At 42.8% G+C, this 23,256-nt stretch overlaps 1 protein-coding gene across 1 annotated transcript; it reads right to left on the bottom strand.

The window, feature by feature from the left end:
* Positions 1-229: 229 nt before the first annotated feature.
* On the bottom strand, positions 230-2,562 carry IL37 (interleukin 37). Its single transcript, XM_012727334.1, is given in 5 exon segments — positions 230-475; positions 729-870; positions 975-1,059; positions 1,235-1,354; positions 2,469-2,562. Coding segments are annotated over 5 exon segments (687 nt in total).
* Positions 2,563-23,256: the final 20,694 nt, after the last annotated feature.

Below are 23,256 nucleotides of genomic sequence, written 5' to 3' on the forward strand. Positions count from 1 at the left end.
CGGATGATGTCCAGGGAAGCAGGCCACAAACAGAAACAGCATTCATCCAGTCATGACTTTGTTTCACCTAAGAACTCTGTAAGCACTGACATATAAGTCTTTTACCCCCAACGACACAGATACTCAAAGTACTAATACAAAATGGAAGACGTTAAGGAGCCGGTCCCAGTCCTGTGATAGGTCTGCATTAGTGAGGAGAGCACGGGAGGACATTCAATGAGGTAGTGGCTTATTCATTGACCTCACTAGGGTTGACTTCAACTTTGGGAACTCTGTGAAATGAAAATTCTATGTGTTTCTTTTTCTCATGACTATTTGTCACTCCAATGGGCTCACCAGAATTGCAGGAGGTGCAGATGAACCAGCCGGGGTGGGTGGCCGACTCCAGGGTGTTCAGGGAGCCCACCTGAGTCCTATAGAAGATGAAGGGCTGAAGTGCTCGTTCCTTCTGGGCTGACAGGTCTTCAAGATTCTTCTAGGAAGTGAAGGGGATACTGAGATAGGATTGCCTCTGAGAGAGAGAAAAGCCAGCCCACTCAACATGTGCATTCCTGGAGCACAGAGCCAAGAACTGGACAGGAAATTGCTACCCAACACTCCAGGAAGAAGGATGTGCCTGTTCCGTTGGTCAGGATAAGAATTTGTGGAGAGGCAAATGAGGCAATAAGTAGGCTTGCTTTCCACTTTGGGGTGACTGAACATAAACGACACTGGGCTGCAATGCTCACCTTCAGCTGAAGAGACGGCTGGCTTTGTCCTTTGGCCTAGTCACAAGAGAGACAATGTTTTCTTTTGAAGACTGCCCAGAAAACTGGCCCTCCTTTCTCCTTACAGAGTGAGCTCAACTGACACCTAATAAAAAGAAAGTCTCTAGAAAAACAAAAGAAAAAGAGTCAGGAAAACAGGTCGGTCCTCACAGAAAGGAAGAGGCCTTCCTGACAGCTGGGGTTTCATTCAGGCCGTATTACCCCCACCCCTTGGCTCTGTGGTCAAAGTCCCCTCCTTCATTTGGTCCAAGCTCCACGTCTTCCACAGTCTGGTGCCATCTTTCTTCCAGCCCTTCCAGAAAGACTTCCCTCATATGGGGTTCTTACATCCACTTCCTAGTGGTCTCTGGGGCAACTCTGCCCTGCTGGAGCTGGAATGGGATACAGCCTCACTAAGGAAGGCCTTACCCTGGAGGTGGGGATGGAATGGGGGGTAGACAGAAAACACAGCCTTGCCTGGGAGTCACCTGGGAGAATGAAGGTTTTATATGGAATGGCTTTGAGGGTCCCAGAGTCCATGACTATTACTTTGTGATCTGTGTCGTGAATGCAGAATTTCACTGGAGAGCTGCCCTTTACCGGCGGGCCTCGACATGACCAGAAAGGAACAGTTCACTGTGAGAATGGCCACACTGGAGGGTCCCAGCCCCAGCCCGACCTTTTTTGTGGGCTCAGACCTCACAGCCCACTGAATCTCTTTCCCACCCCTAAGCTTTCAGTTTGGCCTGGACAAGCAAGTTATCACGTACATTAATCACCCCCTTTTCACAGAGAATTCATTCCACACCCCCAGTGGATGCCTAAAAATAGACAGTACAGAAGCCCATAAGTACAGTTTTTTCCTATACACACAAACCTATGATAAAGTTTGACTTATACACTAGGCAGAGTAAGAGGTTAACAACTAATAACAAAATAGAACAATTATAGCAATACATGTTGTAATAAACGTGATATGAATATACCAACTCCTCTCTCTCTCTCTCCCTCCCTGTCCCCATTGTACACACTATTTTCAGGCCACAGATACCTAGAATTGGGGAAGAGAACCCAAGGATATGGGCACGTACTGTATGTAAACACAAGGTTCTCAAATTTGACAAATGGGTTCAAATCCAAGTTTTGTTACTTATTGCTTTAGGAGCTAAAACAAACCTCAATGTCCTCATCTGTGAAATAGGGGTAATAATAGCACCTAGCCAAAAAGGGTGTGAGGATTAAAATACCTACTCATATGAGCAACACTTAGCCAGGTGTCTGAGCTATAGAGGGGATTTGTACTTGTTAATCAGACTTCTTAACGCACTGTCTCTACCCCTCACTCCCCCCACTGTGGCATCATGCCACCAGCAATGCCTGAGTGGGACAGATTCTCTCACTGTGGGACTGAGGACAGAGGGAGAGTTGGGGATGGTTCAAACAAAGGCAGGAAGCACCGGAAGCCCAGCATCTGTAAGGCAGGGCCGGCTCTGCGAGGTATCTTTGCACACCCACAGGGAACTCACAGGCAGGACCAATCACAATAGTGGAACCCAGGAGGTTCCCCAGGGCACGGCTCCTGCCAATGCAGCCAGGCCTGACCTGCCCACAGGTGGGCGACACGGGACTTTCCCTACTGGGCTCTGCTTGTCAGGTGACACAGCCCTCAGTGAGGAGCCCAGACATTTGTTGGGAGTGGGGGTGGGGGGGCAGGAGCCACACATGGGCCAGTGATGTCAAGGATGAGTAGTTGTAACATGTCAACTATGACGCACCGCAACCATGCGCTGCGAGGTTCTCGAGTAGAATCATCCATGGCGGCAATCACGCTGTAGGGAAGCCATGCTTGTGCTTGTGGAAAGCACAAGGCAGGGGCCATGCTCTCAGCTTGGAATATCTGCCTGGTCCCTGCCCTGGGAATGGGGAGGCCTCCTCCTGTGCCTCTCCTAACTGAAGCCCTCTGAGCACCCTCCCCAAGGGATGGCTTCCTCTGTGGGCTGCCACAGCCCTCTGTGTGTTAAAGATTTATTTATTTATTTGTGCCTACAGAACTGGAGTACAGGCCAGAGGCTCAGGGGCGGTGAGAGGCTTCACCAGAGACAGAGTGGGGAGCAGCACAGGCAGATCGACGAAGTACACTGCTGAGGGGAGCAGCGGGCGGGTCAGGAGAGGTCTGGCGCGCCATGTGGTCACCTCTGGGGCAGGCGGGAATCGAACTCATGTGGAAGTGGCTTTAGCTTCTCAGTGCAGTGCTTTAACCCGCTGCGCCACCAGGGAGGGCCACTAATACCTTTTTGAAAAAAAAAAAAAAAAAGCTCAGGATTGCTGTGTCAAGCCTAGTTGGTTTGGTCATTTCTGAAGATTTCTTTTCATGACAAGCCCCTGGAGATTGCAGCATCCTCATATTTGGCAGGTTAACATGTCTCAGTAAAAAAGGAAATTGCCCCCCACTCTTCTATATTTTTCCCAGGCTGATGTCTAGCAATCAAATTAATATCAGGCACACTACTAGGAGAAGGCCATTCAATTACATGTTATGGGGCATTCACAGAGATGTGAATTCCAAATTTTAGGAAATGAGGGTACATAAACTGAGCTAAAGAATGAAATAGGGGCCTGGAGCTTCAAAGAGCGAGGAAGGGTCTCACGTGACAAGGAAAGGGGGACTCGTATAATGCAGACCACAAGAATAACTATATTCTAATATCAATGACATCAAAATTGTTCCTATCAATGAAACTCAAACTTGTGATTGTTGGGACAGTTCTCACAGAGTAAACTGCATTGGGTGGCTTCCCAGGTTTGACTCATCCCTTTGATGATTTAGTAAACTCATTGTCTAGCTATCATGGAGACTTTTGTTCTAGTTAACACACAGATAAATAGCAGTGAGGACTGATTTTGAATCTTGGTATCCATCTGTCCCAGTTCTGTGAATTTGCTCACTTTAGGTTTTCTGATCCAAATTTCTCCTCTTGTATAGTGAGATCATATCAGCCTTCCTGAATAGTTGTAAGTGAAGATGATAGTGACACTATGGTGGGGACCATGGTCATTCACAGATGCTAGCTCAGTAAAGTTCCCCAACAGGGTTGACCACTACTACCCTCAACCAACTGTCCTCAAACGCCTTGATTTTCTTTATACTCTTAATGAACAGTGCTTTATGACAAACTTTAAAATATAAAAACAAAGATATACATCTTTCGTTAGCCCAAAAGGGTAATGGTATCCCTGTGTGCCATGTATCTTCTGAAAATTCTACTGGAAGCATAAAAAAAAATGAGCAGGGAAAAAAGGCAAATGCTGCCCTATATTGTTACAAAAATAGTTTTGACTTCATAGATCTGCTGCTGTTGCATTAGACCAAGTTTTCCACACCAAGATATTGACCTCTGTTCCCTTCCTTCACTGTCACACACACCTGAATGCACACACACACACACACACAGAGTCAGGCTCCCTCCCTAACAAGTCTATCACTCCTAAATGAGGAATCGCCCATTAGTTCTCAGCCAAGTAAGACAGTCAAATCCCATGAAACCTGATAGGATAAATGATTAGGAAAAGATGGGCTAAAGCTGGCTAGACTCTGACAGCTTAAAACTAAACAGGAAAGTAAGTAAATAATGTAGACACAATTGCAATAGCTTCATAGGCAAATAAACTGCACCCTCGGGCCCTTTGGAAGCAGATGAGACAGACAACTTAATTGCACAGGTTAATAACGTAATAATTTTTCCCTGCTCATCACATAATACCTTCATGCCTGGCAAGGACAAGACACTCCTGGATGACCCAGTTGACTACCAAATGTAACAAATTGGCCAATCTTGGAAAGGATTAGTGCCCATATGGACTAACTCATTTGGCCCAAACAGTGTTACTTTAAAATAATAATCTGTTCCCAACATTGAAAGCCATGAGATTTCACAAAAAAAGTTGTTTTTTATTTTCTTTAGCGGTGAAAAATCTGAGGGCCCTCCCTAGTGGCGTAACGGGCTAAAGCGCAGAACTATGAAGCTATTGCAGCCACTGCAGCACGAGTTTGATCCCCCACCAGGGAGCTGACCACATGGCACAGCAGACCTCTCCTGGCCCGCCGGTTGCTCCCCTCAGCAGTGTACTTCGTTGACCTGCCTGTTCTGCTCCCCACTCTGTCTCTGGTGAATTCTCACCCCTCCTCCCCCTGTACCTCTGGCCTGTACCCCAGGTCTATATGTATAAATAAACAAATCTTTAAAAAAAATAAAGGTGAAAACCTGGTAATACTGGGGTGTGTTTTCACTGTGAACTGGAACACATAAGCACCCCCATCAGATGAGCTTGGGTTTCCTTTCTTACCCCGACGTGTTTCATTTATTTTACCTGCCATGCCTACCACATACTGTATTTAGTATTCTATATCTCTTGGAGCTATTATTACACCTTTGTTTAAGACTGAAATCCTCTCCTTTTCTTTAAGCCCTATTATTAAAGTAGACTCACTCCATGTATCTAAAGGTCAAGGTTACTATGACCTCCCCTGCCCAAAGGCTACTCTGTGATCTGATGCATGTGAAGGTCTGGAAGAAGCCAATGAATGGGCATCAAGTCCTTACAACTTGCTTTGAGTAAAGACATCACCCTAGTTTAATTCACTTCTTTTTTACATACAATTCTCAAAGTTTTTTCCCAGTCCAAGAGGGAAACAGACACACCCTTTCCCCTCCTCCCAAAATGCAGCTTCCAAACATAAAGAGATGTCCATAACCCTGCCCCTTCCAAAAAACAAAAGTGTGGTACAAAGCATTTTAAAATCAAGATTAATGGTGAAAATAGGAGGAAACACGATTCCCAATGTTAAGAACTACTCTATAGCATTGTGAGTGAAAACCCACAAGTTCTGGGCAAAGCCAAAGGACTTGCAGAGGTAGACATTGGCAGGACACAAAGAATGGCTGTGATGGTCCTCTGTGGCCAGTCTGGTCTATGGAAACAGGTCAAAAGAAATAACTAGCTGGAAGCCTGCAATCTTCTGATGTCTGGCCAAACAGGCGGTTCCTTAAGATAAAATCTTTTATCTACTTTGTGCTTTCCTTTCTCATATGCAAATTATGCCTGGCAAAGATAATGAATTGAAGACCTATAGTATACACCCTGCCTGGAAATTAACTATGACCTGGGGAAAAAAATGATGCTCACAAAAAACAACCGCTTTGTTTCCGCCCTGAGCTGATTTCAAGTGTAACACCTTTTTCCTGAGAAACTTCTTTTATCTCAAAATTATATAAGCCAAACCCTACGTGGGTAGGAGCATCAAAGAAGCAGCTGGCTTGGGCCCCCTTCCCCACTGTCTTCCCCACACTCCTCACCTTGTTGTTATTTGTCTTTTTAACTCCCAAGAAGAAATCTTTTTCCCTCTCTCCATAATGGTTATTACTTACTGCTCTTTAACTACAACAATCACAATATTATGGTATTGTCTTGATAAAAAGATAAATGGCATGGGATAGAGAACCAGAAATAGATTATGTAAGTATGCCCAATTAATTTTTGACAAAGGAATAAAAACATTTCAATGCAGAAGAGATATTCTCTTCAATAAATGGTATTGGACAATTAGACACCCATTAGCAAAAAAATTCACTTCAATATAGACCTCAAGCCATACACAAAAATCAACACAAATGGATCATGGATTTCAATGTAAACAATAAATGTTTAAAACTTTTAGGAAAAAATCTTTGGTACCCAGAGCTACACAAAACATTCTTGATCCATCAAGGAAAAAAGTGATATTTGGACCTCATCAAAATTAAGACATTTGATCTGTAAAAGATACTGTTAAAAGGATTAAAAATAACAAATTACACTAGGAGAAAATATTTGTAAATCACAGATCAGACACAAAAAATATGTATTAGACTATAATGAACTTTTCAAACTCAACATTTAAATAACAAAAAAGATAATCAGAATATAGGCAAGTATGTGTATATGCAGATGTTTCACCAAAGATGACAAACAGATGACAGATGATCACATGAGATGTTTAACATGATTAGTCATTAGAAAAACACAAATTAAAACCACAATGAGCAATCACCACATACCTTGCAAAAATGGCTACACTTAAAAAAATAGTGATGTCACCAAGTGCTACTAGCAAAGATTTGGAGAAACCAAATCACTCACACAGTGTGATAAAGTGACAGAAGACACTTGAAAGATAGTCTGGAGCTCTTTTTAAAATTAAATTTGAACTTATGGTATGCTCCAACAATTATATGTTTGAGGATATGACCTAGAGAATTGAATACTTTTTTTTTTACACAAAAACCTATGAGTGTTGTGGGGTTGATTCATTCATAATAACCCCAAACTGGAAATTACTAAATTTCTTTCATTGGGTGAATAATTAAATAAACTGAGGTACATCAGTACCAGAAATACTACTCAACAGTAGAAGAGAAAGAACTATTGATAATATCCAACAACTTAGATGAATCTCAAGGAAACTGGGTTGAATAAAGAAAAAACAATTTCAGAAGGATGCATACTTTATGATTTATTAACATCCATTACAGAGATGGAGAACAGTCTGGTGTTTCAGAGGTGGTTACATGAAGCTACACATGTAATAAAATATCACTGAGTGGTACATACAAACAGTATGTTTCACATAACTAGTGAAATCTGAACAAGCTCTGTGGAGGATACCTACGTCAGTTTCCAGTTTTGCTACTGCAGTGTAATAATGCAAGGTGTTAGCAATGGGAGAAGCTGGGTGAGGAGTGTCCGGGACCTCTCTCTATTTTCCCTAATATGTTTCTGCTCTCTGTATTTTTGCTTAATCTATAAATGCTTAAAAATACAAGTATTTTTAAGGTTATATCATTTTAATTTTTAAAAAAACCCTTTTGGGTTGGAATTCTCAGTTCTACATAATGATCAAGATACAGCAATAATGGCCCATGGTCTCCAGGAACTCATGGCTTCTAGTGGTTTTGTAGCCCTGTCCAAGTGACTTCTCTTCTCTGAACCTCAATTACGGCCTCTCAGAATGAAGGCTGAACATTAAAAACTCACAGTTTTTGAGGTAAGGGGCCCCAAGTGGGCTGGGGAGGAGACCATGCAATGTAAGCATGGGTCTTTTACTCAGTCAGCTGCATAAGATGAAGAGTAAACAGCAGCACATGAGAGCCAAAAAAGGACAATGTGTAAATACAGACATTAGACTTGCACTCCAGGCCTGTGGCCTGGGAAGATGCGGTTAGCTGGCAAAGTATATAGAGAACTAGGGGGCTTCTAGAAGACCAGTGAGTGGAGCTAAGGAGGGGGGACTGGGAAAGGCATGGGAGCAGTGCCAACCTGAAGAAGGCACACTGCCCTCACATGGGTGTGAAAGCCTCAGTTTGCAAACTAAACATCCTGCCATCTCCAGTCCCCACCTGTTGCCAGGATTGGTTGGTCATGGTCTTTACAGCCGTAAGCTAGTGACCAGGTACCAGGTCATCTTATCCAGTCCCATGACTTCAAATACTACCTACTAGCCAAATGACCTCTGTATTTGTACCTTTAGCCCTTCAGTCTCCCATAGAAGACTGTTTATCTGACAACAATTGCCCACTGTGACTGCAGCCCTACCTTGATTTCTTGCAGTGGAACCAGAAGCCCCAGCTTACTCAGTTTCCTTTCTTTAGAAGCTAAATCCTCAGCAAATGGTTAAGACCCAGTTTCCAAGAAAAGGGTCACAAAGACCTCCCCACCACCCAGCTATGGTCTGGAGGGCCTGTCTGAGGAGGCCCAGCCCTCTTTAGCTGTTCCTCCAGCAGTTTAATTGTCAGCTCTTCAAGGAAGGCTTGCCTCATTCTGTCCCTACAGGTTCTGCTCCCTGAAGATGCCATGTACCTCAGTTGTACTGTCACAACCCAGCTACCTCCAGCCCAGGAGAAGTTGCTAATCATATGTGTTGGGAAGCCTTAGGCCAGCGGATTGACTAATGGCCCAAGGTTGTGCCATGCCCAGTCTCACTTCCTGTGCCCAGGTGGAGTAGGTTCCCTTAGCTGTAGCAGCATGCTGAGGTGCCTAAGGCAGGTGCTGGTCATTCTCTCCCTTGTGAGAAAAGGCCCAGCCATCCTCCTTTCTTCTGTCTGCTTCCTGCTCACAGGCAGAAAATCACCAGGTCAGAGCCTTCTGGAAAAAGGTTCAGCCATCCTTCACAGCTCTCCATAACCAAATTTTAAAAAATTAACAAAGTTAGAAAAACTGAAAAGATTAAAAAAAAAGGGGGGGCAGAAATGGGCTCCCAAATTCTGGAGACTGAATATCCCCACCTTTTCAGGTATGTGGCGTGTCTATAATGATTCTCCATTGTAAATGCAAGCACCAGTTCTGGGGTTGGGGGGGTGTTAGTCTATCCTACAGGCTTTAGGGAGTTTTCTTGCAGACATATCTTTAAGGATGTACAAACGAAATCCAAATCCTTAAAACACCAATGCTCATAGAAATGCAACTCTGGGCATAAAAGACTTTAAAAAGATCCAAAAAGAACACTTTACAAGAGAAGAAAATAGGTATCGGGGGAGAAGGGAATATTTTCCCTCTATGTTCTATTTCCAAAGCCTCTCAATGAGTCTTAAATTGTTTTTAAGATAAGGGAATAAATAAACATTGTATGTAAGAAAAACCAGGTCATGAACCTGGGGTGAAGTCTTCAAGATCTGTTGCTAGATGTTTCACATCTACATTACATTTGAGTGAACAGAAGATGTAAGCAGTAAGATCAGCAAAATACAAGATGTTGCAAAATCAAGGAAACAGACTTGACATCACCTCCTGGCTTCCCCCACCAGCGTCACAACCAAACCCAGTTGTGGTTCAGTGCATGTCACAAATTACAATGACAAGGTAAGAAAAGACCAACAAGAAACCCCCTGGTTAAATAATGGCAACACAGAGGACTGGGTGGCTTCGCCATCCTGGGCTGCAAAAACTGGAAGAAGCGGGCAGCTTGTGTGACCAGAACAGGAAGGACCAACATCCTTCATGAATAACATTTAAATTAGGCTCCTGCGAGTGCAAAGCATTTTCCCACTCATGATTTTATCTGACTAGTGCTATGAGGAAGCAAGACAGATATCATTATCTGACAAAGGACTTGTATACAAAATAAATTATGAATAAAAAATAAATGTGGAGCTCTTCCAACACAGACAAATCACCACGTTTCCTATATAGGCAAAAGATATGAACAGAAATTTCGTAAAAGGAGCTATGTGGTGCCTTTTGCGGCAACATGGATGGAGCTGGAAAAGATCATGCTTAGTGAAATAAGCCAGAAAGAAAAGGAAAAATACCAGTAGTTTCACTCATAGCTAGAGTAAAATGGACCAGGCAAGAAAATAATAATAATAATGAACAGTTATATAGCAGAGACATTTTATGGGGGTGGAACGGGATCAAAAACAGTGAGGGGAGGGAAATGCACTGGACTATGGTGATGACACATGGGTGATTTGGTGATGGGCAGCCCACGGGGATTACAACTGAGATGGAAAAATGCACAAAATGATGTGAAAATAAACTATTATATTATTTTTAAAAAATAAATTATTAAAAAAAGAAGCTATGTGGATGATCAATAAACACATGAAAAGATGTTCAATGTCATTAGTCATCAGGGAAAAGAAAAAAACCCACAACGAGATGCCTCTAACTACACTTTTTGATGGCTCACATTAAATAACACGGAAAGTTCTGGCAAGGATGTGGAGCAACTGGAGCTATCAAACATTGCTGGAGGGAACACAGAGTGGCCCAACCATTACAAGAATTCTTCAGCAGTTTCTTTCAAAACTGAACATAGGCTTATCCTATGACCTACTAAGTCAGATCCTAGACTTTTAACCAAGAGAAACCATTCCAAGTCTTGCAGAATGCTCCTAAGTCTATTCATAATTGCCCAAAACTGGAAACAAATCAAATGCCCATCAGTAGTCAATGGCTATACAAATTATGGTATATCCACCCCATGGAAGATAACTCAGCAACAAAAATAAATACTGACAAACACAAAAACATGGGCTAATCACTGGACATGCCACTGTTAGGAAAGTGCTACACTGAGCAAAAGAAGCCAAACACAGAAGGCTACACAATGAATAGCCCCATGTATGTGGCGTTCCTGAGGGAAACTGCAGGGACAGAAAGTTGAAACCCCCAGTGGTTAACTAGTGGCAGCCAACACATCCTGGGCAGCCCCCAGTGGTTGACTGTGGGTGGGGTGGTAGATGGGCTATAAAAGGGTGTAGGAGAAGTTTGTTGGGGTTAGTGGAAATATTTTGTGACTTGGTTGGGGTATTAATTTCACAAGTTGGTCATTTGTCAAAACTCATCAAGCAAGACATTTTAAGATGGATACTTTGTTGTATGTAAATTATACCTCAATGACATTGATTTTAAAAGAAAATGTGGCTAATTATAAAAAATAGAGCGAATATACATATGGAAATATATTGCTATGTATATAGTGTTTAAGTATGTGTGTGTACGTGCAAAGAAAAGGATTTAACCCAAAAGGACACCAACTAACAGATCGTTATATTGAGATGGCGTGGGCACTCGGGAGTGTGGGAAGTATAAGAGGTATGTGACCTCTTCGTCTACAATTCTGTGTTGTTCAAGTTTGTAAAAAAAAAAAAAAAAAAAAGGAAGGGAAAGAACTTATACAAAGGAAGAGATGGGGAGGAGGAGGAAGAGATGAAATATAAGTGACCTGTCCAGGGAACACCAGAGGTAGATGGGATTCAAGTCCAGGCTTTCCATTTGTGGGAGTGACCCAAGTCCCAAAAAGAAGCTCAAAAGTTCTCCATCATGTGTGGCTCACATGTACAAACCATGTCCATATGCCAACTCCCCGTGTGGAAATATCGCTGAAGGTCCACAGGAGCACTGATGCTATGCCCGAGTTCAATTGTTAAATAAATATTTAGGCCATTTTTACATAAACTTCTCAGGAATAGAAGCAGTGGTCTTTGCGCTTCTGTGTCCTCTTCTTGTTGCTTGGTCATGTAAGTGCTCATAAACTCACCCTCTTAGTGTTCATCAATAAGTCCCCTTGCACTGAGATGGCAACTCAACTTTTTCTAGTCCGACCAAGGCTAGTTCTTTGAGTATTCTAGAATGCTACTACCTCAAAAAATACTGCATCGTATACCCCAAAATGAATCATAGCAAATTTCATGTCAACAATTTTTTAATACGCACACACTGGGCTCAAAATGTGTGCTCTATTTTAGAAGAGTGCCTACCACTATTTATGGAAGTGCTGAATAATGGTGGAACTGGAACATCTAAAAAGAAATCAAATTTCATTGATATTCTTATTTCTTGACCAAGTTTAGCTTTGTTTTGCTGAAGTCTAGTACTGGACTAGTGAATGCCCCTTGAAATGCAGGCACATGGCCACTAGGTAGCAGGAGAGAGCCCTGCCTGGAGCTTAATGAGTAGACAGGCCCTCTGCACGGAGGGAGGGGAAGGGTTCTGGCTTCGCACCCTAGCTTCCAAATAAACGTCGGATCTGTTTGCTAAAGCCTCTAGAAGATGTCTATCCAATGATGAAAAGCTGTGTACGACCTCAGTACACAGTCACAGCAAACTCACTTTTAAAGATTTTTGTAGACATTTTCAGGCAAAGCCTCAGGGACCTTGCTTCCCTTTGCTTGCGAACTCACTGTTCTAGAATCAGACTAGACAGAGGCAACATCGAATTCCCCTTCTAACCACTGTACCAATGTGTTGGCTCATCTCCTTATGGGGAGAAATAGCTGATACCAGGGCAATCAGCAGCCCAAGTCTAGGAACCAGGAGAGGGCAAAAAGGATGGTCAAATCTGAGGCCTTCACTGAGGATTGCCTTCCCCACGTGCCCACTTGCTTTTGCCCTTTCTTGGTTACTCTCTATAGTCCACTGCACCTTCATTATCATGAAACTGTGCCCGAAGGAAAACTGGCTTGAACTCTAAAGAAAAGCCAGGTGACCGTGTCAGCTTGACAGTTACATAAGGGGACTCCAAAGGTGACTCAGGTTCCTTACATCTGCCTTTCTCCAACCCTCACCCTCAAGACTTGGGACAGTGGGACAAAGCCAGATAACCAACCCTTAGAGTGGAATACCTGTGGGTGGAGAGGAGAGGGTTAGCGCAGCAGGAGCAGGAGACATGTTTCAGGGATGGCAATTCAGGCGCAGGGTGGACAAGGATGAGGTTGAGTGACAGACATAACTTCTCAGAGTGCATATCTGAATGTAATTTATTTTTAAGAGTGCAGAGCATTTATACAATTTTTCTTGGCAAGCAAATATAGGGGTACAATGATTCTTTCAATAGAACCATGACAGATAATACATTTTTTTATTGTTTCTGAGATGATGTCAGGGGCCCGGGACCAACCTGGGGCCCTGAGAAACCATTGTGTATTCAAGGTTCAGTGGTGCTAAACAAATGCCCGATCTATCACTTTTGCCTTGCTAATCCTTTTAATTGCTCTCTCCATTCTTTTCACAAGCTACCTGGTATACAGGAGTTAAGAGTTTAATAGAATTAAAGATTGTAGCAGAGTTCCTCAGAATTAAATCAGTATGGAGAACGGAGGAAGTTACATTCCTTTCAAGAGTATCATTAGAAGGAAGCACAGTGTCTATAACATTTCTTTGGTTTAGTACGTTGTGTGCCAGCAGAATCAGGAAACAAATCAAAAGTTACAGTGACCATTCGAGAATCAGCCATTCTTCTATTCTTGGAGGGCCACGTATTCCTCTCGTGTGCCCGGTACCTTGACATGCCAAGCTCTAAGGATTTCTCACTTAGGCACCGCTGGAGGGGACGTGGAGGGGACGTGGCCCTTCTGTCCTGAGAGCTTCTGGGGACCTGGTCTCCTTGTGAGCCTATCCAGGAAGACTTGCTGATGTTAAGTGGGCTCCTGCCAGCTGCCCACCAGCGTTCTCCCTACAACTGACTGCAACTGCCACATGCCCCTCCCCTTCGGCAACCGGAAAAGGAGATCATTCACATCTGCCTAGCACAGCCTGCTCTTGACATGGTTCTCACCCCCTGATTACGCTAGAAAGGAAGAATGCAGTGATCAGCAGCTAATTACATGTGGAACTTACACATTTAAATAAAGTTCAATTTACAATAACCATTTATTAAGGACTCACTGTGCTTAACAAGGACCAGTAAGTAACAAGGAAATGATTCAAACCTCTAGGAGATCTCAGATCTAAAAGAGAAGAAAGGCAGGTATGAAGTGAAAAACTGTGGTATGGAACAGAAATGGTAAATAAAATAGCAGAGGTGGAAAGAAAGAAAAATTGAAAAGGGAGAGAGGATAACCCTCCCCTATTGCACCCCTCAATTATTGGGCACTGTTTGGAACAGATGTGATACTAGGGTAGGAATTCAGTAGGAACATAGATACAAAGTTTTTTTCTAGGCAGAATGATTTGATCTAAAAGAACATGGACTTTGTATAGAGGACTATGAAGCAGAGCATATGCATTGAGGTGGGGAGGAGATAAAATTGGAAAGGGAGAGGAGGGCAGTGGAGAGCTTTGAATTTCAGTCACTGTTGCATTCTGTATGATAGCAGTTACCTATGGACTGGACACCTGGCGGATGTTTATAAATGTTGCTCATGGACTTGAGACTGTCTATATTCTCTAATTCTTGGAAATGATACTCCACTTGTGTTCATCAAATCAAACTTGATTGCATCATTTACATTATACCCTTTAAAAATTGTTTTGGTTTACTTGACCTTTATGTAATTGAAAGAGGAGCTGGGTTTATCAATGTTTCACTACTGTCATATTACTTTTGTCTTAGCAAAAGATTTTTCTTTTGGTACATGCATGTTTCGAATTATTGTGTCTTTCTAATGAATTAAACATTAAGTAATGACAATCACAGCAATGCTTTGAGCCTGTTCTGGCTGGCACTGCTAGAGTCCATCTGGAATTTGCTGCAGTGTTAGTACTTGCATCTAGCTTTTAATAGTGAGTTTTGTGTATTGCTGATATTTCTCAATTTGTTTCACTTTCCCACTTTCTATTTGGCCTGCCCTTTTATGCTCTAAACTTTTTTTTATATCGATTAAGATATGGTTTTCTTATTCCATATTTTCCTCTTGACAGTTTCAGAAGCTACACCCTCTGTTTTCGTTATATCCACGGTTAGCCTTCCAGTTTTCCACTATATGATTAACAGAGTCAAAATTCAATATCTTCACTCCCCTAGGAAGGACAGAGGCTCCTAGAAATGAAACTGTCAAGCTACTCCTGAATATTTTACATGCTTTAGTTTTCTAGTATTTTAACTCTAACCTTTTCTTTAATCCCACAAATTTATTAATAACATAATTGTCATCATTTTTATTAATAGTGTTATTTATATAAGACTTAATTTACCTACAACTTTAACAAATTTTTCAGCTCATCATTCCATCTGCAGAAGGTTATTTTCCTTCTCCCTGAAAAGTTCCTTTAGAAGTTTCTTCAGCAAATATTTGTTGGAGGCAAATTCTTAGTTTTATTAATATAAAAACATTTTTATATTCCCTTCCCTCTTTTTTGATGTTGCTCATCTCTATAAGGCAGGATGGCCTCCAGAGCATCCTTTCGTCCTGCCTCATAGATAGACTGACCAGCAATTTGCAGCTACTATTCCACTAAACTTGCCATTGAGAAACCTGACATTCAGGCTTTCATTTTTTTGGTAAGAGGTCTGCTTTTTTCTCTCTGAAGATTTCCTCTTTGTCTGTTTTAGCAGTAGATTTATTTGTGGTGTGCTTACTTATTCTCCTCAATATACATTATGCTTCCTCTATCTGTGCAGTCATAGTCCATACTGGTTCTCGAAAATTCTCAGTCATGTCTTTAAACATTATCTTTGCTGTTCTCTCTACTCTCTTCTTCCAAAACTCCCACTAGACGAATATTACTTCTTATTCTATCATTTGTAGCACTTCACCTCTCTTTTATAATTTCCATTTACTTTCCTGAAAAATATCTTCAGACTTTGTTCATTCTTTCTTCAGCTCTTTAGCCATCCACAAGACAGGAATTTTGACAATTATACCTTTGACTTGCAGATTATTTGGCCCTTTTCAAATCTGCCCTGTTCTGTTTCTAAACTTGATCACTTATTTCTTTCGATGTTTCTTACACTTTCCCAACACTTCCCCAGTGAGTTAATTTCTCTGTTCCCCTGTTTCCTCATGTTTATAATGAGGATAATCATGGCACCACCCTCATATGACTGTAAAGATTAAACAAGTTGCTGTACATGCACTGGCCCACGTACCATGAGGAGGCCCACTCTGCTCCGCTTCCACACACCCCGGAAGCCACACCAGGAGCTCCTGCTTGTCTGCTGGCTGCTGTCCCTGCTTGTCTTGCTCATCTAAGCCACGGTTTTCAGCCCCACGCTGCCAAGAGCCCACTGTACTTTCCCACGGTGCCACTGACGTGCTGATGGTTTTGTTGTTGCTGCCAGAGGCACTGCTATGAGGAAGAACAGCCAGCCGCCTTCTTCCCATAGGCTAATCCCTTGAAGTAGAAGGTGAGGTGGAGCTGAGTCAACGCCTAGCACGATATGTATAGTGTTTCTAGTAGGGCCTGTCCCGGGGTGAGGTTGGATAAATGTTACACCTGGTAGCAGTTATGGTCTATTCAGAATACCAGCAGCTGAAGTCACACAGAGCCCTGCTACTGTTCATTGTTTGTTTCTCACATTCATTGTCACTTGTAGTTTGTGGCTCTGTGTTTGGTGACCTTTGAAACAGAGCTCAGGTTGTTATTAGTCTGTAGGAATTAAAATCTAAGGGTAAACTTAGGTGATGCCTTCTGCAGCAAGGCCAGGAAAATGCAAGCAGGCCCACTGGATTCAGCCCCCAACCTTGCACTGGCCCTGAACTGTGGCTCAGGGGTCCATCATGGCCATCCTAGTATCAATATTTTCCTTCTAGGAGGAAGCCTGCCTTTGAGGTATGTTTACTGTGGCTCAAGCTTTCTCTGCAGGTTAGAGAAAACATAGAAGGAGAAATTTAGAAATTTCCTGTCTTTACGGAGAGTCCAAAAATGTTTTTTTAAAGTCTTATTTACCTAAAACTTTCAGAACAGTCAGGCCACTCACTTGAGTTTTCCCAAACAGTCTACAGTTATTATAACAATGACCTATGAGCTTGAACACTAGATAAAAACCCCACCCTCATGACTTTTAAAGACCACCTAAAGGACTTAACGCCACAAAGCTGACTACAGCTGCCTGGGCCTATCACAGTGACCCCATGCTATTTTCCAGAGACATGCTTCCTCCCTGACCTAATATGGAGTCCTTGTACACCCCTTCTCAGACCCAGCATTCCTCCTCTCTGCACCAAAACCCTCATCTTCTGCCAGCATGGGTGGGGAGCTTCCATTCTTGCATTCTGCTCCCCCAATTTCCAACCCCACCCAGCTTCAACTCTCCTCCGAAACACCAGTCACTACTCTGTTCCAGGAGGCAGAGGATAGGAATCCACAAGCCTTGCTCCCTATGGTTGATCTGGACATTTGGAAGGACAGTATAAGAACTCCTAAAAAGACAGGTGGCTTGTTCTTGATCATCTGTTTCATGAGTGTCCCAGGGCAGAGTCTCCATCTTCCCTGTCTGGCCCTCTCTGCCAGTGTTAACTCGTCTACTCACTCTCCCCAGCTTGTCCTCCCTCTCTTGTCCCCTTTAATAATCTAATCCCTCCCACATGAACTGCCTTTCTCTTCCAAGAACTGTGTTTATGTCTTACCCTGACTGAAATGTCACCTCTTTCTTGAAAAGGAGAGGGGAGAAACCTACCAGGTATTAAGAGTATACTTCAGGGCCCTCCTTGGAGGCGCAGTGGATTAAAGCACAGCACTAAGAAGCTAAAGCCACTTCAGCATGAGTTCGATCCCCGCCTGCCCCGGAGGAGATCCACATGGCGTGGAAGACCTCTCCTGACCTGCCCGCTGCTTCAACAATCTGCCTGTTCTGCTCCCCACTCTGTCTCTGGTTAATCTTCTCACTCTCCACACCTCTGGCCTGTACCCCAGTTCTATATGCATAAATATATAAATCTTTTTTTTAAAAAAAAAGTATACTTCATTCCAGAAACACATTTATGTTCTCAAGCTCTCACAACCACTAAGGCAGGTAGGTGTTACTACGACCATTTCAGAGGCGCAGAGACAGGCTCAGAGAGTTGCAAGTTCACACAGCTGGTCAGTGACAATGCTGAAACTCAAAGGCCAAATTGGGGCTAAGTCTGTTGGCCACAATATCTACTCCCTTAACTACGGCATTAATTCATCCCCAAATCCAGGGATTCTCAGCCTCACCCCACACTGACAGGGAATTTGATGTCCAGACCATGCCTCAGACCAGTCATAGAAATTCTTTTGGGATGACTATGGAAAGCTGTGTGAAGGTTTCTTAAATTGCTAAAAATGGAGCTTCCATATGATCCAGCAATTCTACTCCTAGATATCTACCCAAGGGACACAAAAACAATAATTCAAAAGGACACCTACACCCCTTTGTAGGTTGCTGCTCTATTTATAATAGGGAAGATGTAGAATCGACCCAAATGCCCAAAAATAGATGACTGGATCAAGAAGGTGTGGAATATTACTCAGCAATCAAAAATGTTTCTACTCATAGCAGAAGTATAAGGGATCGGGGTGTGGGTGTGGAAATGTGTACATATAGTAATTATAATAAAGAATAAAGAACATCAACTAACAACTATAAACCAGAGACATTCCACGGGGAAAGAGAGGGGAACAAGATCAAAACAGGGCTGGGAAGAGCACAAGAAGTATGGTGATGGCACATGGATGAAGTCCACAGGATTATAACTGAGATGAGAAAATGGACAAAATGGAGAATACTGTATATGGAGAAATATGTATGTGTGTGTATACATATATATGGGTGTGTGTGTGTGCATATATAAAATATATGTGTGTTAAGTTATATAAATACATATGTAAGTTATATAAATATATATTATATATATATAAATATATATATTAAGTTACATATATATATAACTTAAAAAAGGGGAAAAAATAAAGAAGATCTCTTGGGATGAAGCTGTCCAGAGTAAACTTAAATACACCCCAGGGGATTCCATTGTTTTCCAACCCAGGATAGAAAACCAGTGCTCTAGTTTATCTCCTCTTCCTTTTCAAAGTTGCTCCTTCCTCCCTTTGAAGTCCTGTAACACTTTCCTTCTGCCTTCCAACATTTACTCATCCATTCAGTCACTGATCTCTTACTGGATGCCAGTCACTAGGCAGGGGTCTGGGGATCAATATGAAATAATATCTAAGCTTCCTGCCCTTATGCAGTGCCCTCCAGAAGAGGGAGCAGCCAATTAAATATAGTAAAGGCATGAATGTGAAAAGCTAAGCTTTAAAATCTTTACAATAATATAAGAGAAAAATCACTGTGATCTGTGACTTGAAGCAGAGATTTCTTAAATAAGGCACCAAAAACAAACTATAATAGAATGGATCATTTTGCCTTCATTTTAAATTTTGGAAATACCATCAAAAAGTTAAAAGACCACGGCATGATTGCAATAAAATTGTACTTTTAATAGTGGACTTAATATATACATGTTGATTCTCAATGATGCACACCTGAAAACTGCATAATACAATGCTATTTAAATTTAAAAAAATTTTTTTGAAGATTTATTTATTTATTCACACAGAACTGGGGTACAGGCCAGAGATGCAGAGGGTGAGAGGATTCACCAGAGACAGAGCGGGGAGCAGAACAGGCAGATCTACGAAGTACACTGCTGAGGGGAGCAGCGGACGGGCTAGGAGAGGTCCGTCACACCATGTGGATCTCCTCCGGGGCGGGAAGGTTGGAATCGAACTCATGCGGAAGTGGCTTAAGCTCTTAGTGCTGTACTTTAATCCGCTGCGCCACCATGGTGGGCCCTAAATTTAAAATTTTTAATGAAAATATAGGCCCTCCTTGGTGGGCCCTAAATTTAAAATTTTTAATGAAAATATAGGCCCTCCTTGGTGGAGCAATGGGTGGAGCACTGCACAGTCAGCAGCGATTTCAATCCCTGGCCAGGAAGGAGGTGACCCACATGGCACAGCAAATCTCTCCTGTCTTGCCTGCTGCTCCCCTCAGCAGTGTACTTTGTCAGTCTTCCTGTACAGCTCCCCACTTTGTCTCAGGCGAATCTTCTCACACCCCCCCTCCCCTCCCCTACCTCTGGCCTGTACTCAAGTTCTGTATGCATAAGTAAATAAATCTTAAAAAAAAAAAAAAAGGTAGTCCACAAACTGATAACTTTGCGATAACTATCTCACCAAGGATTGGTATTCAAAATACATAAATAACTTACACAAACAAATAAGAAAAAATAATAATCGAGCAGGGAAAATACAGGTATTTTGTAACAGAAATACAAATGGTCACTAAGCATTTGAAAAGATACTCAATCTCACTACAATTTTGAGAATTAAGACACAATCAAATACCATTTTACACCAAATAAGCTGTTAAAAATCTAAAAATCTGGCTCTTAGTATTGCCAAGAATGTAGACTATGAAGACCTTGAGATACTCCTAGTGGTGTGTAAACTGGTGTATGAACTAATACAATAAAATATAATTAGTATATAATAGGTGGAGCAGGATGTGACTAGCACCATGTTGCAAGTGGAGCAAGAAAAGTTTCATGAAAGTTGAAATCTTTGGGCTGAATAACAGTTACCCAGTCAAATGAAGGGGAGGGAATTGCAGAAGAGGGAGGATGAACATGACATACTCAACACTGAAGAAAGGAATGTGGAAGGGCTGGGTAAAGAGGCTCAGAACTGTCCAAGAGCCTGGGCTCTAGAACCATGGAAGACTATTGAAGGATTTTAATCAGCAACATAACTCACTCATTCATTCATTGATTCATTCATTAAACAAAAAGTCATTGGCACCTGCCACAGAGCAGGCTTTGTATAGACCCTAAGTCTATGTGACTGCATCTGTTTAAAGAAAATCACACTGGCTGGAGAGTGGAGAACAGGTTGGAGAGTCATGTGACTAGATACAGAGAGATTACTGAGGAGGTGAGCTGGGAATGGTCTGGACTAAGAAACATCAGAGGGAGAAGACATAAACACTCAGAAAGTGAAGTATTTGAAAGGTAAAAGGAACTAAGAGGGATGATTAATTAGATGTGGAGTTAGAGTGGTTAGAGTAAGGATTGAAGGTAATGGTCCCAGGAATGTGAGTGGATGGTGATTCACAAGCTAGGAATCAAAGAATAGAGGTCAGTATGGAATAGTTCAGAGATGGACACAAGAAAACTGTTTAGGAGACCAGGAGAGAAATAGGCAAAGGAAGACGAGTGTAAGATTGCAGAAACTAAGAAGTAGGCACTAGTGTGAAATGTGGTTGATAAGTCAAGTTGGGGGTGGAGAGATTAAATTTGACCCATTGACTTTTGAGACAAGGTTGATCTTCATGAGAGAAGTTTCACTTAAGTGGTAGAAGGAAGAAAACTGTTGAGGGCTGAGGAGTGGGAGAAGCAGCAAGTAAAGTCCCTCTTTCAATAGTCAACAAGCGTCCCTCTGTTGGCTTGTCACCAACCACGTTTACCATCACGAAGCTCCCAGCTCCAGCATCCAGAGAGTTTTGGGCGTCATTATGTAAGTTTGATTGATTGTATCTTTGACCATGTGATTGGCCTCAATCTCCCAGGAGGCTGGGAGGAAGGACTGATATGGTGTAACTCAGGTCCCAAGCTTCTAGTCACATGGTTGGTCTTTCTAGTGAGCAGTCGCACCAGAAGCAATCATCCTGAAGCCTCATCCTGAAGCAATATACAAGCCATGCCACAAATCAGATGATCATCTGTCATTGATGAAATTCCAGGAATTTTAGAAACTCTGCCAGGAACCCAGGACAAAGGCCAGATAAATTCTTGGTTACACTACAGCGGGTGAGATGAGGCGGCTCTACCATTCCAACAACAGGAGAACGGGCGGAGGATATGCAAGCTGGAAGTGTGCTGGTAGGCACTGGGAGGTTCTCATGTGAGGTGAGAATTTGAGGCCCATGGTGAATATTTGAAATCTGCGCTGTGGACGGAGGACTATAAAACTTTGGAGGACAGCCGGGCAGGGTGAGAGTGTAGCAGAGGGGGGTGTCCATGCATCAGATGGCACCCATCTGTGGCAGTCCCTAGCAGCCCTGATGGAAAGGCAGAGGAAGCAGACCATCAACACTACCAGCACTGGGGGTTTATCTAGTGAGTGCAAGGGAAGAAAAATGAGAAGGCTGCTGAGAAATCCACCAGGAAAATGGTGAAATGATGGAGTTGAGAAGCTAAACCCGGTAGGTAAAGAAACAAAAGCAGAAGGGCAGATAGAGAGAGATGAGGACCATAGGCCAGAGGTCCCCAAACGGGGAAATACTTGGTGGCTTGAGAATATGGGCATAAGAAAGCCGGAAGGCTGTGGCTTGAGAGGAGGATGTCTGTTCGCATGATTGCAGAAATGGAGCCTTTCCAAGAGCTGTCCAGCCTAGGGGATGGCAAAAGGAGAGTTCTTCACAGCCCCTAAGATCCATAACTTGGATTCAAGATAACAAGTTCCTTGAAGAGAGATACCCACATTTAATTCTTCTTTGTCTTTTCGGCAGTATTAAAAATCCTACGGAGAAAGTATTACCCTTTGGGAATGGATGATGCTAAAATGTTAAAGATGCTAGAAACTCAGAAGCCCCTGTGGGGTGAGCCACTGGAGAGTCCCATTTGGACAAACACTCTGTGAGGCTAACGGACAGTAATGCACTTTGGGGAGAAGGATGGCTCATACCCACTGAAGCCCAGGCCAAGTAAGCACCTCCAGAGCACAGACTGCATTCGCTCTCACCAGCCTTCTTCAGCTCACATGTTCACCCAAGGGCAGGGGTACTATTGGGCAAGTGAGCGCTGCCCTCAGGGATTGATGAGAGCAGAGGAAACAAAGCCACTCTCAGTGGGATGGGAAGTGGGGGAGGGCTAAGGAATAGCTCCTGTGGGTCACCATGGCCCTCGCACTTTTACATAAGGGACCTGGTTTACCTTGAAGACAATCCTGAGAGACAGGTCTTGTGCCCTCGTTTTAAATGCAAGGATAGAAGGCCAGAAAGTTGAGCGACTTCTGGGGACAGGGTAAAAAGAACAGAGCTTCATCTGATTCTCTCTTGGCCTTTCCAACTCACCCACAGAGTGACAAGGTGGACTCCTTCCTGTAGGAGTAAGGTAGCCCCTCTGGTGAGTGCCAGCCATGAGTAAGTGACAAAGGAGGATAAATGGCTGACTTTGTCATGTTTCTTCAGGCCCCTGAGATGAGTGGAGAGGTCAGTATGTTCCCAAACAGTCACACTCCAGCAAAGACCTAACAAGCAAGGGGCTTGTTCCCTGGGGGAGAGACTAAGTGA

This window comes from Condylura cristata, unplaced genomic scaffold, assembly GCF_000260355.1.
Source record: "Condylura cristata isolate star-nosed mole 26May11 unplaced genomic scaffold, ConCri1.0 scaffold00020, whole genome shotgun sequence".
In the NCBI taxonomy this organism is placed as follows: domain Eukaryota; kingdom Metazoa; phylum Chordata; class Mammalia; order Eulipotyphla; family Talpidae; genus Condylura; species Condylura cristata.